Raw genomic sequence first — 18,402 nt, 5'->3', positions numbered from 1 at the left:
TGGATGGATGGATGGATGGATGGATGGATGGATGGATGGATGGATGGATGGATGGATGGATGGATGGATGGATAGAAATATTTCTTGTCCGTAAGAACTTGACAAAATCTATAATTTAAAATGTCTGAAATGTGAATCTAACTTTTCCATTAAATATTGTATATATTAAACATATGAACATTATTTAGATGTCTGTCTTTGTGTGCAATGATTTAATAAGATGTTCGGGTTTGCCCAGTTTTTAAAGCAACCAGAGGTTGCAGTAATTTGGTAGGCTGCATTAAAGAGGCAAGCAGCCTTAAGCAATTCATCATGACTCCAGATGTTGATGTAAACATTTCCATAGATATTTATTCGAAGGGACATGCTGCAGACAGACATCATGTCTAACTACACTGAGAGTTTTCAGTGAATTAAAAAGCGACTTACGATGACTTTTTACCCATTTGGTGTTCTATATAATACTGAGAAACGTGTGTAGCATGCTTCTGCTGCTATGTTTAAAACTTCGTAACTATATAACCCAGCTCATTCATCACTGCAGAACCCACTTTATCTGATCTGTTTTGAAATACAAACTTGGATGAAGTTACTGTAGCCGTAACTTATAGACATTGACACTCACCATGATCCACAGGTGTGTTGAGAAAAACATCTTTTTTTTGTTCCCCTTTGAGATTTAATAAATAATACAAAAATATATTTTTTTTCTGTTTTTTTGGAATAGAAATTATGACAAATGATTGCTTTTAATATTATCATATCATTAATAAACCTAATCTATATACTGTATAGAGAGAAACAAAACAGATAAACAGCTTCAAGGGTTTAAGACGGTGACAAACAAGGCCAGTGGCAGATCTGTTAGTATACTTATGCGATCATAACAAAACATTAACTGAATTAAAGGCTTTTTACACATCTTTAGCAGGGATGCTGATAAGTTTGGAGGTTGTATTACATCAAAGTAATGGACAACATAAGGTACTGTCTCTAAAGGTCCAGAAATGTGCCTTTCTAGATATTTACAGACAGTTTTACATTGTTAAGCCTAAAATAGCATCTAAATAAATTAAACCAGGATCCATAAGATATCAAACAGAAAATTTGATTAGATGTTATTAAAAAAGTTGTTCCCGAAAGTTGCATTTATCAAAGCATCAGTTGATTTACTGCTGTGGAACCCCGTCATGCTCTGTATTTTGGTATATCATGCTCTGTTGTCCCCTATTGTTTTTTGTTTCCATGTTTCTTTATGACCAGTGACAAACTTTTGATGTATTTCCTTCCCTGCTGCCATTGGAAAACACCTCTTTATTTTAACTACTCACTGGTAGTGATTTATTGTGAGTAAAAAATTGGGTGTCCCATTACCCAGAGTGCAGTGTGTTTTATATTGTTCCTCTTTAGCCAATAGTAGAGTATATTGTATCAATGTTGCATGTAACAGTGTAGCTTCTGCATCCCTCTCCTCGCCTCTCATTTCTTACTCTGTGCTCAGATCAGACCAAACCATATGAGCATAAATCAGACCTAAAACCAGCATCAGAACTTCCACCCTTTCTGACATACAGATTAGAAGGAGATAAGATATTAAAAGTGATCTAATTGGTTGTGAATTATAACTTTTGCAGTTTGTGGTTACCATTTAAGACTCTAGCTAATCCAATATTTTTGGTGTAGAAGTAAATATGTTGAGGGTCTTTTATCATAATTCTCCAATAAAGTAATGAAAAACCAAGACGTCCAGACGCTGAAGTTAATCTACGTTCTGTCACAGGAACATTTGTGCGGCTTTGCTTTTTCTCCTTTTTTCCCAGAGAGCAGAAATTGTCCTTGTGGGAAGTTTCTTTAAATCCTAACAAGTGAAGTTGCCAAAACACAATCAAAACAATCCGGTCTCCCTCTTGTCCCATTTTTTCTGTGATCTCAGCCCCCATTTTTCCTAAACTCTGGCTGAAGATCATTTCTACCTTCAGAGTTGAAGTGCCACTCTGCAGGAGTGTTGTGCATTTCAAATCTGGACAGCCATTGGGCCCTTTACATTTTCAACTTGCTGCTTTGGGTGTGCGTCCATTAGAAATATGCAGAAACAACAAGTGTTGTAGCATTCATTTCCCACTAGATGGCAGTACTCTAGCAGTCATGTGCAAAAAATAAATGCAAATATGTAAACAGGTTGTGAACTCAATTCCCCGGAAAGCTGTTCAGCAAAATTTCAAGGATTGTTTTGTGAATTTATCAAATTAAAGTTATCAAACATTTAACAGTCCTTATAGATTAAACCACTTCTAATTTGTTGTCATTGGCACTCTTTGATTATTTGTGTTAGATCATACAAGTGCTGCTAAAAAATTTGAGCCAGATGTATAATTTTCCTTAAATTTTGCTGAAAAAAAAATGACAACAAAGCTTTTGGAGGAAATTTTTACATCAGAACACTGCTCTCCTAGGGACATCCTTTGTATTCAACATAAGCTCCCCGATTGCCTCTGTTTGAGTGTGCTGTCCTCTAGTGAGTTATAGGGGGAGGAACTTATCAAACACCCATGCAGACAGTTTATCAGGGTAGCTGTTATGTTGAATCATCAGTCAGTGATACCCTAAAATGAACAGCCCATAATCCTCGACCATAATCTGGTTATCTGTAAAGTCAGAAGTGAAGGACATTGTCAGAGTGTGTGTTAATTAGTTTGGGTGTGTGTGTGTGTGTCTTTTGTGCCTCATCGTTTCCTTTCCATTTAAAAAAAAAACAAACCAATAAAACAAACCCCCTCATTGTTACTTATATATGCTGTGTACCAAGTGGCCATGCAAAAACACAGACTTTAAGGGATGTCAGCATGACATTAGAGCCTCACTGCACCTGCCCATGCCTTCCCAAAAACCGGTTCATCACTGTGAACAGTCATCTCCACTACCTGTTAATGACAACAAAACTGCACTTTTTGCATGCTGTACTTATGCTCATGAAGCATACATGCATGCTGCTAGATAAAACAGTCCCTGACACCTTCTGGCAGGTAATTTAGACCTATTACTTCATTCAAGATCTGCTTTTCTAATCTGATTCATGGACTGTATTACTGCACTGTCAGTTTGCAGCCTTTCTTTTGAGACAATGGGGATCAGGGACTGTTTCTGTCCAGAGTCACAGACATCTAGAGATGTGATCTGGAGATTTTCACTCCTGCTCCCCCTTGGGTTCAAGGTTTCACTCAATACAGACATATACGTACATATATCTGTCTGACTGGTCATGAATGTGTCCCAGGCATTCTAATCTTGCTTTTAAATCGATCTGACCAAAGCAAATGAAAGGACGTTCTCAATATGCCTGGGAAGTTGGATTTCTTATTAGTAAAGAAGTTGAAGTTAGCCCATTTTAGTAGGAAATGATAAAACCAAATGGTTGGCTCTAAGTACTATTATAAGTAAGTCACCATCAAATAATTTCTATAATATTTGTTAGACACAGACAGGACTTTTTTAAAAGTAAACATTGAACATGATTGTATATGCTATTGGTTTGATTGGAAAAAGATGGTCAAACTATCAATAAAGCTTCTTTCTGGCAATTTTCAATACGATTAAATGTACCTTATCTGATTCATAGTGAGTCATAGATTTCTGACTTTCTACTTCAGGGGATATTTTATAAAGGTCCCCTGAGTTGGAACTCTACAGTTTTGCTTCAGAGTAGAATTAAAGTGGGCCATAAGTTTCCAAAAAGATAAATCAAATTCAATAGATAACAATAAAAGAATAATTCTGGGAAGATGATATTACAGTCAAAATGTTTTAATATTTACTAAATTATTGTTACTTTTTCAAGACGCTGCAAGAGTTAAAGGTGATTAAAAGTTCTGTTAAAAACAAGAGATGCACTAATTATAGTTTTTTCACTGATTTAAAATTGTTCTTTGTTTGCCAAATAACAATTTTATCACTATATTAAGACATGAAAAAATTGGCCTTCTGGTTGATAGCAGACATTTGTATTGGAGAGGCGATGTCAAACTATGCATGACCGTATAGTTCCTATAAAACACTGTTTAAAAAAAAATAAAAAATGAAAACTTAAAGAATGTAGCCTTTTTTTCAGCTACCATGGTTTGCACAGCTAGCCTTGCTAAATCACCAGTTTCCCGTTTTCGGGGAATGTGGAAATACCTCTGATTATATGTTTTCCTTATTCCCCGCAACCCCAATCAGAGTTAGAGAGACCATATGGATAAAAGTGAATAATTCCTCATCTTTTCTCATTTCGCAATGACTCATTACAATATCTGCTCAAAGATAGTTTCGTTTTATATCCTTTACTCTGTTCTAATTTTTTAACATTCTTCCTGAAATGAAAATGGCTAACTAAAAGTTGTTATACAGCAACACGTTCTTCACTGGAGAGTGTTGTTATGAGTGCTGGAGTATGTGGCAATGCTAGAATATGGTGAATTCACTGGTCAGGCCCTGAAATCTTCAGGTTAGAGCAGATTTTCTTAGTGCATCTCCAGTCATAGTTAATATTATAAATAACACAATCAATCCCTTGATTGTTTTAACACATAGAGCTAAAGTTTGCTTGAAATTAATTTAAATAGTTAACAGAGCATCAAAGCATTAAGATAAAGACAACCACTTTAACTGATCACTTTTATTTTCTGTTATCTTTGACTTCTATCAGTGTTTTAAAAAAAATAGGACATTGAACCCCTTCAGAATCAATCCAGTCTCATAGTAACCCTACAGAAAATCTTTCAAAGTTTATGAAATACTTTTGCCTTAAACCAACATTTACATCAGACCAAAAGACCCTTTGGGGAGTGGAGCAGTGAAAGTGCAGTTTTTGGAAAGAGCACAAACTGGCCAGTCTTGCTAAGTAGGGTAGTGTGATGCCGTGGACAGAGCCTCCAGCTGCATGATGGATACAGGTACGTGATCCGTTCCTGAAGGCAAACAGATATACTTGGAAGAATGTACGTATGAGGTTTGCTGCTGAAAATATTGCTCATGCCTCTTTTCATGAATGCCTCCATCCTTATCTTGTCCCTCTGTCCCTCTTCCCCACAGTTACAGTTTTTGAACCTGTTTCAGCCTTAGCACACAGCTTGACCTCTTTAAAAACATGGAACTTTGCAAAAGCCTTACAATTCTTACATTATAAAGCATTTCTAAAATGCAGCAGGTAAATAAAATTTGACTGTTGAATTTGTAAATTTGTGATTGACCATGTTTTCATGTTAATTGGGGCTCAAGTCTGTGGAGCAGGTGGCTAAGGCTTGCACTTTCTGACGAAGTTACCTTCCAACTTCCCCTCAAATGAATATTTCTCCTTTTGCCATTAACCTGCTGCTTTTCCTCTCCTCTCATCCCAAAACATGACTGTAGCCAAGATGTCCGTCTACAAACGAATGAAACTGGCATGTTGTTTTGATTGCGGCCGTTCAGAGCGAGACTGCTCTTGCATGTCAGGCAGTGTACATAGTAACATGGACACCCTTCAGAGGGCCTACCCACTTTCCTCTGTCTCTGTTCATGATTGCGCAACCACTTTACGTGCCTGTAAGTTACACCGCCCAACACATGCTGTTACATGTCTGTGATGTGTAGTCTGTTTTCTTTTTTATTCCCTCATCCGGCGGTACTGTACCTGTCAGTGTGTGTCCGTATGTCGTCTATGTGGCGTGACTCGTATCTTGTGACACCATAGTTGGAGCTGTGGCTGATGTGAATTTTTATGAATATATCTTATTGAGCTATTTGTGTTCTATATAGCTGCGTAGTATTTCAAATGATAATTCAGAGTGAATATAATGTTATAATGTAAGTGGTGGTGTGGCTCTGTGGTGCTACTGTACAGTATTGTAGGTGTTAGACACGTGGCTACCGCATGCTGCATCAGTCATGCAGTTGTGTGAAAATGTCACCTTTCAAGTGTGATGTTAAATGTTTTTTTAACTGTTCAAGGTAAGAGATCTGTACAGACATCAATGCTGTAATTGTTTACTTTAAATATTTGCACACTTGTTTGTGAGTTTTTAATCTTAGATTTGTGAACTTTTTGGTTAATCGTTTTTTTTTTGTGATTATATTTTTTCGTATCTTTGATTGCATTTTCAGCTGCACAGTTTGAGACTTAAGAAAAGAGAAAAGGAAAAAATAAGTTAAAGGGCAGACATTTTAATTGAGACACTTATCCAGGAATGTTAGAGGTAGTAGGTTCACATAGGTTCACAGTACGCTTTTTTTAAAAGTCTTTTTTTTTTTTTTTTGCTTGATGCTATATAGATTTTTTTTTTTGCATTTACAAGTTTTAGACATTTTAAAAGTGCAAAGCCCACTGAAGAAACTTCTTTCCTCCCACACATGATGCTGCTCCTGAACTCCTTAAAGGCCTTGTTAACGGTTCTATTCCTCTGTTCCTATGTTTACCAAATTATATTCCTTGCCTTATGGCTTTTTTGGCACGTCTCAAAACACAAGCAGAAGTCTTACTTTTGACCAGTAAGTTGACTAATTAAAGCAGACCTGAGTACTTAACCAACTCTTCCAAAGTTGAGCATTTCAGACAAAAAGCAAAAGTTTTTTTCTCAGAAACTTTTATACCTTTTACTTTAGAAATGTTTGTATGTTACACGTATATATTTCTATCTCCTATTTGTTTTATGACAGAATTTTAGTGTACTAGAAATGGCACTTTCATCCTGTATTCTAAGAGCTTTTTGTAGTTTGCTTGTTTATATTTCTTATTGGATCAAAATCAGAACTCTTCACAGCAGGACTAAATAATGTTACAGTGAAAAAAAAAATGAATTTAGATGGTATAAAATGAGGTTTTTAGTGGAAGGAAAGAAGAAAGCAGAAGCAAACAATAAGTGAAAAGTGATGTTGGTTTCATTGAGGAAAGGTGAGAGGATTCCGGCTCCCGGATGATCTCTTCTTTTCTCTTTTCTTTGTTAGTGGATGGGGAAATACTAAATTGTCTGTCAATTAGACATGGCAGCAGTAAGCCTCACTATCAAAGCCTTGGTCTCAGATATACATATCTGATTTCCTTTTCAACATTCTCCTATCGTCTGCTGACTCAGCCTAGATTAATGTCAAACACTGCATGATGAGTTTGGCTTGGCCTCTTGTAGTTGAGCCTGCGCTTATATCCCTCGGTACCAATTACTGGCCATTACATGGTTACTGATCTCACTTTTCTTTCAACCCCCTGTAGGATTTAAGGAAAGCCTCCACTGTCTTAGATTTCTTTTGCTTTTTAAATCTGAATGAACAAAGAGTTTAGTGATGCAGAGTACTGGGGTTTGTCAGGCAGGAATGGTCGGTTTTCCTTTTCCGATCAAATGGTGAAGAGAAAAAAAAGGAAAATTTTAAATCTTACCCAAAATTCTGGCTTGTTTTTACTATATTGTCTCATCAAAACTTAGACAACAGGTTTGCTAAGACATCTCTTTTAAATCACTATATTTTTTGTAGATTTGCTCAGTTGTATGAGTTGTTCTTTGTCTTTTAATCTGAAAAGCAGGGACAAAACATTACATAACATAAAGACTGACAGCAGAGTAAATATGTTGAATTCAAAGGATTTTTTTTTTTAGATCAGGTTAGTTGATTGCCCTCCTTTTGGTTTGTTTATTTTCATTAAAAACCTTTTTTTTGTGAAATAGTGTTTGCTGAAATACCCATTTGAGTGGAGAAAAGTACTTGAAAAGTCAAAACAATGTGCTGCATTTCAGGTATTTTAAGGGTAGTTGCAGTTTTAAAGAGTTACCCAACTTTTGTCTTAATGTTTGTCTCTTAATTGTTTACTCATTGTTTCGGCTTGTAAAAAGATCATCATCACATCAAACAATCTCCTTTCAAGGAGTTTCACCAGAGATTGCTTTGATAAAGGGAGATCTCTGTAGCAGAGTGGTGGACTATGGGCTAAAATGATGCTTTTAGGCCTTCCTACAGCCTCTAGGGCCACGTAGAATCACACAGTCACTAGCACATTCACTTTTATCTTTGTGTCTATGCATATGTGAATCTACATCTCATTTCAAAGGATTTTTATCTGTTTTGACACAGAAATTATGTTTGCATTTTCATTTTCCCAGCCTTGCTCGTTTGTCGCCAAACTTGCCTTGACAGCTCCTGTCCACCAGGCAGGCTTGCCCCCTCACAAGCCTTCATCCTATGTTTGTGTAGTACGCCCCAGATGCTAGCCAGTTAGTCTGTCGCCTTTGTGGTGCGGGCAGATTGTGGGAGACAGATGCCAGGGCCACTGTAGGTCCCTGCTTTGAGGATCTGTGTCACAGGCCAGCCCTGGGCCTTCACTGTGACCTTTATTGCTGGAGGATATGTTGGGGAAAAGGAACAGGGAATTTTAGCAGCTATGAGATCAGTTCAAGCGCCCACTGCATTAGCAGCTATGGAAGTACCAGTCTTTATTATCTTGTTGGTCAAGGTCAAAAGCTTTAATTCCTGCTGAATTAACGACACAGACATAAACACAGACCTTGGATCATCCTTTTGAAAATTCAAAGTGCAACATTAAATCCACATTTGGAAAGGTCCCAGTTTTGAAAATCTCTGTTTGTGCCAACCGTCTGGACTGCACATGTGCAGGAATCCGTCAGTTTTGGTGTAGCACTGTATGCTCCATCTGCTACAGTATGCTTGCCTATAAGTGCCTTTGTTTGTCTTAAAAAATAACCACAATAGCAGTGTAATTTAAATAAATACAACAGAAGATTATTTTTTTTACAAATAAAATATTAAAACCTTATATTTCTTAACAAATTCTAATTTACCATTTCACTTTCATTTCATCTTTATACAAATTTATCACACTTTCCTAATGATATGGCTTAACATTAAATGAATGTACAGTTTATTTTGTTTTTCCATCATCCCTCGGTCTAATCAACTGCACCATCAGAATTCTGCCATTATTCTCTATCTTCCTATTATTTTTAGTTTTGCCTCCTCCCCATAAATCCAAACACATCAAACTTCCCTCTGGTTTAAACCTTTCCACCACTCTTTCGTTGATGTGTCCCTCTGTGTGACCTGCTACTTGTCTTTGCAGTCTCCTCAGCTAAATATAAGTATAATGGATTTGTCAGATCACGTAAGTGTGCTCTCTGCCCTTCTCCACTCTGCTTTAGCTTTGTGTTTAGACTGTAGCCACCCTCGTCATGTCAAATCGTGTTTTGCTTTGTTGTCCCACAGTCATTTAAAATGTAATTATGTTGTCTTTGTTATACAAGAAGCCAAACTGTAAACATAAGCCAAATTAAAGTGTCATGTTTAATATTTATTAAAACTGATAACAAAGCAATGACAATATTTTATTGAAGTATATATTTAAAATAACATAATGCATTCCTGGTGTTTATAGATCATAAATATATATATTTTGTGTTTTTTTGACATGGCATGGAATATAGTTCCATGAAAAAATCTTTTTTTATTATTCTATTTTGTATTGTGCTGCATGTAGCAGCAGATGGCGCTACAACACCACGGAACAGTGGAAGCCAAAAAGAGTCTGGGGTTCGATTCAAAGCTGATTGCAATCTAGGTAAATCTGTAGTTTAAAGCTGCTAAGTAAATTACTTTTCATTGTACTGGGTAAGAATATATTTTTCTCAAAGCGTAGTATTTATTTTTATTTTACTTTTTATTGTTTGTTTATTTATTAGGTAATATTTATATTTAAAACATTGTTGAGTTTCTTTGAAAAAAAAAATTGTGGCTGTATTTGAAGCAGATCTAAGAGAAATTGCAGCCGTATGGGTTTTGTTTAAAACTGTATTACACAAAATTGCATGGCTTAAATAGCAATCCTCATGCTGTGGCAATGCAGTAAAAAAACAAAGCTTGGTCATGCAGCTAACACTCAAAGCAAAGCCAGCTTAGTTCACATATAACAGTAAAATTTTTTACTGATATGCCCCCTTCCTCATCATCCAGTTTACATTGGGACACAGCGATCTGATAAGGTTTGCATGCAGGACAGTACCATCATGAGATTAGCATTTCAAGAAGGGACAGTTGCCGTCTGGGTTGTTCAGGATGCACAGTGGACCTGCCAGGTCGCCTGAGCGCCGTGTAACGCTGCACGTGTTTGACAAGGGCCAGATGAATCCAGGAGCTATCGGTGGCGCCCTGTAAATCAAGGCGGCAGCTGACGGCTGGGATAAACGTCTGTTTATTGCCCGGGGTCACCCAAGCATGCTCTTTCATCCAAACAACCAACCATCCAACCATCTTTTTGTACCACAGAGGATAAGGGCTTTGCCTTCCCAGTCAACTCTGCAAGCAACTCTTTTACTTGTATTCCTGCTTTGTCCACGACCCCTTCTGTACGTGCAAATGTAAAGGTTGAGGCAAATGGCAGAGTAGATAATGTGCATGCGAGCGTTTGTGTTAGGAGATATTGCTGAATGAATATTCTGAGATATACCAAATATATTTTATCATTAAAAGTACTACAATTTGTCACCGGACATGCTGCAGAATTATAAACACACATACTGTTTGAGAATAGAACAAAGAATTTTTTTGTTTGAAATTAATCTTTATACATAATCCAAAAGGAAAGCAATAAATGTTTAATGGCTAAAAGGTTTTGCATTAGTAATATTTATAAATTATTAGTTACAGTTTCGTATTTCTCGAAATGAAAGCACTGTTTTACACATTATGCTTGAAATGACAATGCCTGATTAGATTTGACTGGATTGAGCCCGAGCCGTGTCTCTGCTTTGTGTTAGCAGAACCAGAAGCACAAATGAGAAGCAGAACCGAGAAGCTTCTAATTAATTCATGTTTGCCACTAAATGCAAAGTAAATGTCACTGGAAACATTTCTGTTAGTTTCAAATCTAGCTGCAGGAAATAAAAAAAATGTGATCTCTGCTTTTTACTTATGCTTCATTTAGTTGTAACTAAAATAAGTAAAGCGCAGACTTTGATTGATGTAACTTATTTCGAAAAAAATATTTTTATCATATTTTAACAGTTAAAATCATTATTTACAAAATTCTGATCGTTACAGATTAACACAGGCTTTCTCAATGTATATTCCAGTATTTGACAGCAATGGTTAGACTTAAACTATACAATCAGATCATTAAAATTAAAAGATTCATTTCTACCTCCCACGCTGTAAGTCCATTTTCACTTAATACCTTAATGCTGTCTTACCCCAACCTGGACCTTTTAGTCTACTGGGAGATAGCATTCATCCCCCTCACTAAGTACTACAAAGGATGCTTACTCCCCACGCTGCAGTAGTCCTACACTGACCCCCCCTTTAGTATCTAGGGTCCAGGAGACAAGATTACCAGAAGCTGACCCAAGCCCTGCAATCTGATGGGGAAATATTGCTTCCAACCCACCAATACCATGCTGCTCAGTTAAATTTGGCACTATCGGTGATTCCCCCTTCAGCAGGATGTAACTTTCAATAACTCCACCTGTCCCGTTCTGTTTTTTGTTTGCTGCATGATGGTTCACTATGTTGCCAATGCAGCTGTTGTTGCCGGTGCTGTTTTGCACAGATTTGCCTGCCAGCACAGTGGCTCAGAAGGTTTAACTACTGTAGAAGGCTTCCATAATAGTAAATAAATAACTTTAAATAACCACAAATTATTTTTAAAATTTATTTTATAAGTGTTTTAGGCATAGTAATCTTTAAACATGTAGATCTTTTTATAATTTTATGTCAGGAAAATGCTAAGTATTTGTGCATAGGTGGAAAATATTGCTTCAAATTTTTATGAACCACAAAAAAGGTGCTATTTTTTTTTTATTTAAAATAAAATAACATAAAAGAGGGGAAATTATGGGGGAAAGGGTCTATTTTATGTAATGCATTATATTTAATGTTAAAGAATTATTTGTAAAGAGGATCAACAAATTTTGTTAGATATTCTGGAAGCCCAGTTGCATAAATAAAATGCCAGAGAGTGACGTGTTTATTAGAATCAAAGTCATAGCTGTTTTCTTTTATTAGAAGAATTAAGTTATTCACAAGATTGCACGTTCAAATAACAATGAAAATCTACATGCTCGGAATCGCTGCCGCTTGCAGCGTGCACATTGATTTGTGCTAATATCATGCTGTGTTATTGATTTCTAACCAAAGGACCGATGGGGGTTTGAAGTGATGGTGCACTTGGCATTTGTGCTTGAATAGCGTAGATTGGAAAGGAGTATCTGGGTGCTTGTCTGAGAGCTCTTGGAAACCACGAGGCGTCAGTAGTGAAGATCAGACTGCAGTTATTGTGACTGAAATCTTCAGTCCTGGCCACACTCTGGCTCTGAGACCCAAGAAGCGTAGGAAAAAAAATGTTTTTTTCAACAAAACGAAACATTTGACAAGAAACTAAGAGAAAGAAAAGACTGCGGAACAGTGTCCTGCCAAAGTGTCAAAGCTTTATACACAGATATCGAATCCTAACAGAAATCATTTCATCTTTTTAAAATATGTAACACAGCTCATGACTTTCTTATACTTATCAATGGTGTGCATTTACAAGCTGCTTTTAGAATTTATAGCCCACTAATCCATAGCTTCTTAATATTCTCTCACCTATGAGCTGAATGCTAATTGATATTTAGACGTAGAAGTAAATCTGGGCAGATGCAGTTGAGCTGTGTAGAAGGAGCTGAAAAAAGTGTTTCGAAAAGAGAATAAATATGATATATTAAGGGATTCGTCTTCATAACATATTAATCTCATTGTTGATGCTTATGCCCATATTCTGTTGTTGATGATAGTTTGGACGTTTTTGTAGCATTACTGTTATTGCCTTCGCAAAGTAAGAAGGTTTTTAATTTTTTATCATACTACAAACCTGAATACACTTTAACATTATTTTATGTGATACACCAACATGCAGTAGGGCCTGTTTGCAAAAGTTAAAGAAAAAGGGGCATTTTTAAAATGTTTTGTGTGGAATGTGTGGAATGGAATTAAAATATGTACAACCTCCTGCGTTGCCACCAAATAAAAATCAAGTGTAGCCAACTGCCTTTATAGGTGACCTAAATAGTCTGATTAGTAGTAAAGTCCGTCTATGTGACTTTGAATCTCTAAAAGTGCAGCTGTTCTGTTACGGTCTTAGAGGTTCGTTAGAAAACACAGGACAGGAAGAAAGTTATGAAAAGGTTTATAACAAGATTTACTCAGAAATCAGTACTTTGAGCTTTAAAAAAGCTCAAAACGTTTTATTCAATCTTTTATTTGAATTTGAAAGATTGTCTCACAAATGCAAACTTAACAATATGCAGGGGTTTAATATAGTTGTAAATGAAAAATGTATTAGAGAAACAGTAAAGCGGCCAATGGGAAGTAGTTGTACCAGTTGTCGTATGTCAAGAGGACCTTTGTGGAAGAGGGACAGTGTGCACCGGGCCTACACGGTAGAAGGTATTCTAGTTCAGTATAGTTTAAAATAAAACCAAACCCTTTGGCTTATATGTAAAGATCTATTTGCTGCTTAAAAAAAAGTAACAGTGTACATCAACTTAAACGAACCATCACCTAAGTAAAGCATGGACGTGGCATGGCAGCATCATGCTGTGGGAATACTTTTTCTTTATCTGTGATGACAGAGCTTAAAAAAACATTCATCTTTTTTATTTCTACCTCTTAGTTATGCACTACTCGCTGTTGGTTTATCCTACAGTATAGAGCAGAATACAATGAAAAGTTGTGGTTGTAAGGTAATATATTTAGCCAAGAATTGTATATAAAGTGGTTTAAGTCCACCTTGACAGAAATTAGCTTTTTACTACTAACATGCATATCAATCAAATACACCTAGATAGTAACACATACAGTATAAGCGTATTTATTGATATTTTCATTAACATTTTTTAGCTTTTTTCATAGTATCGCATTACTTTGATTAGTTTTATCTTGCTATGTTACTAATCCTTGTTCTTCTACACATCTTACATTTGAGACTAAATCCTTAAGTTTCCTTTTCTTCTGTTTCAATTTTTATTTTAATGATATTTTATTTCAATATTTTGTTTTGTTTGCAGTTACTGATTGATAGCTGGCTACTGTTTTCATGTCAGGTCCATCACACATTTTCTCAGCAGCCTGTCTCTGTTCTGAAACTCTTCCCGTGTATTTGCAGTTGAGGACGAGCATCCTTCGACTCTCTCACCCAAAAAAAAGCAGCGCAATGGGGGGATGCGAAACTCACCCAACTGCTCACCCAAAATGATGAGGTAAGAGACAGCGATCTTATTCTCCTTGCAGCCTTCAAGCTGAAAGTGGGAGGGAGGAAGGATAGATGGACTGAAACAAAGAAGGTGGGGGAGATGTGTGTCTGAGAGAGATGCTGCTGTTGGTGGGAGTTTGGATGGGTGGGATGGGGCAAATTAAGACTGGCAGAAGAGAGAGGTAAGAAACTGAGAAAAAGGAAGAAAGAGAGGAGAAATGCCCTGTTAAGTTCTGACTGTTTCGGGTGGCATGCTGTCAGCTGTTAATGACAGAGCTGAAATAATATTTCTGTCACGAAAAGCAGCTGTGAGAAGCCGTTTGAAAACTCCTCTGGCTTTAAAGTCCCAGCTGTCACCTCCTCCAGTCCGGTCCGCATGTACTACTTAAACAATGCTGGCACTAATGACACCATCATCCAATCAGAGGGACTTGCATGGTTACTTTGCCCTCAGGCTACTGCTCTATTGTGGGAACCCCTGCGAGTACTGTATCTGGTACTTAAGGCCATATGCAAGATGTATCCTTGCAATCAAATATGAATTCAGATATTACCTTCCTTTTATCCTGTCCTGTGGAATTAAATTGCTGTTAATTGATTTTGAAAGATAAAAGGGGCAGTGTTTTTTATTTTTTTATTTTGTGCACCTCTGAGAGGCTCTTTTAGACACACGGCAGAGAGCCCTAGCCTGCCCTGATACACACTTTTTTAAATGAACTTAACCAGTTCATTATTCAATTAATTTCCACATTTATTTGGGTAGATGACAATCAACATAATACTGAATAGGAAATAATTAGGTTTAAAAAAAACCCCAAAAAAAACAAAAAAAAAAAATTCAAATCAATTATTCAATTGTTAATTTTTTTCAGTTAAATTTAACCCTTTTTTTTTTTAGATTGGATCACCTGAAAGATGTTTGTTTATTATGCATTTATAAATAAATATAAGTAGGGTAGCTACAAATTGAGATCTTTATTACACTGCTTATAATTTCTGTATCCATAATAATTTTCAATAAAATACATTTTAAACCTACCAGAACAGATTACTACCAAACACACTGTTTTATGACGGTATTCAGCAGTATGCATAAACATGTTTTATTGCTGTCCGGTCATCCTTAGCAGTGTATTCATGGTAGAGATGCTCCGTTAAAACAAAAAGTAGGAACTGCTTTTGAAATTTGTGTAAGTTGGATTTAAAGTTTTGTAATTTTGGTAGCATGCAGCTGGCAGGCAGAGTTAAGACATTTGTTTAATCAAAAAGACTGTCTAAGCTTTGTTTGCTTTTAAAAAAATAATAATCGACAGAATTTTGAAATTTCCTTTGACCAACCACTCAAGAACACATTTAATTTCTGCCTGTGCTGAAAAAAAAGGCGGAGACAACCTAGAAATTGAGTGCTCTGCAAATGTAAAGTGGCTACAGATTAGTTCTTACCATGCAAATACACATCTTGCCACTTAACTTCAATGATGTGGCAAGTTGACATTAGTCACACATACGCAGACAGGTCGGTTCCCCTCTATTAGAATGATATATTCGTAAACAAGAGTTTACATATACACTGATCGGATTAACAATGTGAATAAACCACTGCTCTGACTTGCTGTGTTTATATAAATGTAGTATTCAGAATAAGGAGTAAAAATTAATTCTGTGAACAAACCAGTTGGAATATTGAGATCGGATTAAGTTAAAATTAGAATGAAATTCCAGCTGATCAGCGTCCATCTAAAAACTTGATCATTTGGATTGCTACAATCTAACCTGTCTGCACTTGGATGTGAAGGATGAGCGGTACTGGGCTGCACCAAACTTTGAATGATGTTAATTTCATTCCACTCTCTCATTCTGTAATGCTGGAAAAAAAACAGCTGAATTTCTGAGCCCCTGGCATCAATTTGGAAAGCAAAAACGCCTCAACTGCTGTCAGAACTTGGTGACAGTTCATTCTGGGCATGCAGAGCGGTAAAAACCACCACACCCTTAGCTTTGGTTGCTTTTTTCCGCATTGGCAGAAGTACAAAAGTTATGCGGTTGTTTTAGGTAAATAATGACTGCATGTACTTTTACTATGAAAAAAACTTAATGCGAGTGCATGTCATGGTTAAATTTATTTAATTTTATTCCCATATAAACATCGTACTTAGATTATTATTATTTTTATCTAATCAGATGTAAATTCGATTAAAGATCGTGGGACATGAAAATTGCTGCTGTATTCTAATTCAGAAGACAATTGCGTTCAGATTGAGCAAACGCTAGTCAGAATAAACTTATCAGTGCATTTAAATGATGCATTGTGTTCAGCCCTTTGTTCAGAGTACTAATGTCAATGCATTACCTGATACAGTTTAGTAGCTGTCTGTTAGTAGCTGTCTAACGTCTTAGCAACTTTAAGTTTAGCACTAGTTAGTTAATAAAACTAGATCCTTGATCCCAAGTTTCTTAAAGGTCCTTTATTTTTAATTTTGATTATCATTAGTTTATCATGCCTTTCAAGCTTTTTAACATCACGTATAGGCAAATACAGAATTAAATAATGCCTTGGATATTATTTCTTTATGGAATAGAGTTCTACCACCTCTGTAGGCTGGACAAAGTCTGAGATCTGATTTTCACAACTATAACAATAGTTAAAGATAGCTTGCAGCTCTGTGCAGATTAGTTACTCAAGGAGCGATTTCATCTCAACTTTGAGCCAGAATCGTCCCGCTCTTCCTCACATCAACCCCCGCTGATTGGAGAAAGTGTTTATAGTGCAGGCACAGCTTGGTTAAGGTAGCAGCTTCCCTGAGGTGACACTCTTATGTACTTATTCTCCAACCACTCGTTTTCAAATGGAGGGTGACTCAATGAAATACCACAACATGCACGATTTTTATGAATGTCATTACAAAAAAAAGGTTGAAAAATTTTGATTTTAAGCAAGTATAACCATTACTATACCTGAAAATATACTTCACCTACAAAATGTATAGAAAAGTATGAGCCTTAGCTCCTGCTCTTCATATAAATAAATAAAAGTAGAAAGATTTCAGGAAAATTGTAATAAAATCTTTTAGGTTGTTAAACAGTTCTATTGTTAGAATTTCAGGATTGTTAAATATCAAATATGTGCATATTTTAATCTTGGATTAAAATTTTAACGGTTTTACTGCCTTACGTTGATCACCTTCAAATTTTACTCTGCTAGTGTGACACAAGAGTAAAGTAAATGGTATGAAGTTTTATTTAGCTTTTTATTGGCTTTTTCCCCTCATTATAGTATTTTCAATCTCATATTTCTGATTTTTCTTTAAACATTTCTTTAGACTGCTGTCATGTTCATTGTTTATGCTGAAAATCCATTTGGATGATGAATTTTTGTAATCATTTGTAATCATTCGAGAAAAAGACCTAATTTAGTATTAAAACATATTATAATCCCATAAAATCTAAAGCTAAATGTAAATTCTTCCTTCTCCATTTTGTCCACAGATGCCTTATTGTTCTGTATTTTTTTCATATTCTTGCATTAGCTCTTTGTATGCTTGTTTTTGCTGTGCTCCCTTAGGCAGCGATCTTTTCTCTGCACTTTTGTGCCTGTGTGATTTTGTCCGGCATATTTGCCTGCATGCCTCCCCCTCAGTTTGCCACAAAACAAGAACTTAATAAGCCTTTACACTTGCCAAACCATTAGCTCGACATAGAGTCATACCCCTCAGTCTAGTTTGCAACAAAGTACCATTTTAGGATGCCCTTGCTCAGAGGGGGGAAAAAAAGAAGAAAAAGGAAAACACAAAAACAAGACACTGGCACATTTCCAGCTAACTGCTTGTTTAAAAGACTGTTTAGTTTGCCTAACTTAAAGTACAAAACCTTTTCTTCTTATCCTTCTCTGCTTAAGAGAAGGTCCCTGTTTGCCATGTAATATATGCATCTCTGCTTTGATCTCACAGTGATAATAATCTTTGCGAGTTATTTACTCAGTTTCCAAAACACTTCAAAGTGGTGTCAAAGTTTTCTCTGCTTTAGGGAGGTTTCTGTATACTGCTGGCTCTTGGGTAATGGCATGACAGGTCCTCTGTTATAGGTGTAGATTTTCTTTTCCTAGACTTTGCCCGTAGCAGAACATCACATTATCCATCGTATTCCACCCTCGCTGTTAACATATAACC

General features: G+C 36.2%; 1 protein-coding gene across 12 annotated transcripts in view; it reads left to right on the top strand.

Moving 5' to 3' along the window:
* LOC107092828 (calcium-activated potassium channel subunit alpha-1) overlaps nucleotides 1-18,402 on the top strand; it is a 180,775-nt gene that overhangs the window by 130,094 nt on the left and 32,279 nt on the right. For 4 of the 12 annotated variants that reach the window (XM_015388190.1, XM_015387774.1, XM_015388019.1 and 1 more), the window contains 2 exons: nucleotides 5,389-5,562; nucleotides 14,150-14,243. In XM_015388190.1, the coding sequence (XP_015243676.1) occupies nucleotides 5,389-5,562; nucleotides 14,150-14,243 (268 nt within the window). Of the gene's footprint in view, nucleotides 1-1,337; nucleotides 1,347-5,388; nucleotides 5,563-9,493; nucleotides 9,575-14,149; nucleotides 14,244-18,402 lie in introns of all 12 variants that reach the window. The other 8 variants (XM_015387692.1, XM_015387938.1, XM_015387527.1 and 5 more) reach the window with 4 other exon arrangements.

The sequence above is a fragment of the Cyprinodon variegatus genome, unplaced genomic scaffold (assembly GCF_000732505.1).
Source record: "Cyprinodon variegatus isolate N-32 unplaced genomic scaffold, C_variegatus-1.0 Scaffold1, whole genome shotgun sequence".
NCBI lineage: Eukaryota > Metazoa > Chordata > Actinopteri > Cyprinodontiformes > Cyprinodontidae > Cyprinodon > Cyprinodon variegatus.
Note: the sequence above shows the minus strand (reverse complement) of the source record. Positions and strands in the feature narration are given on the sequence as shown.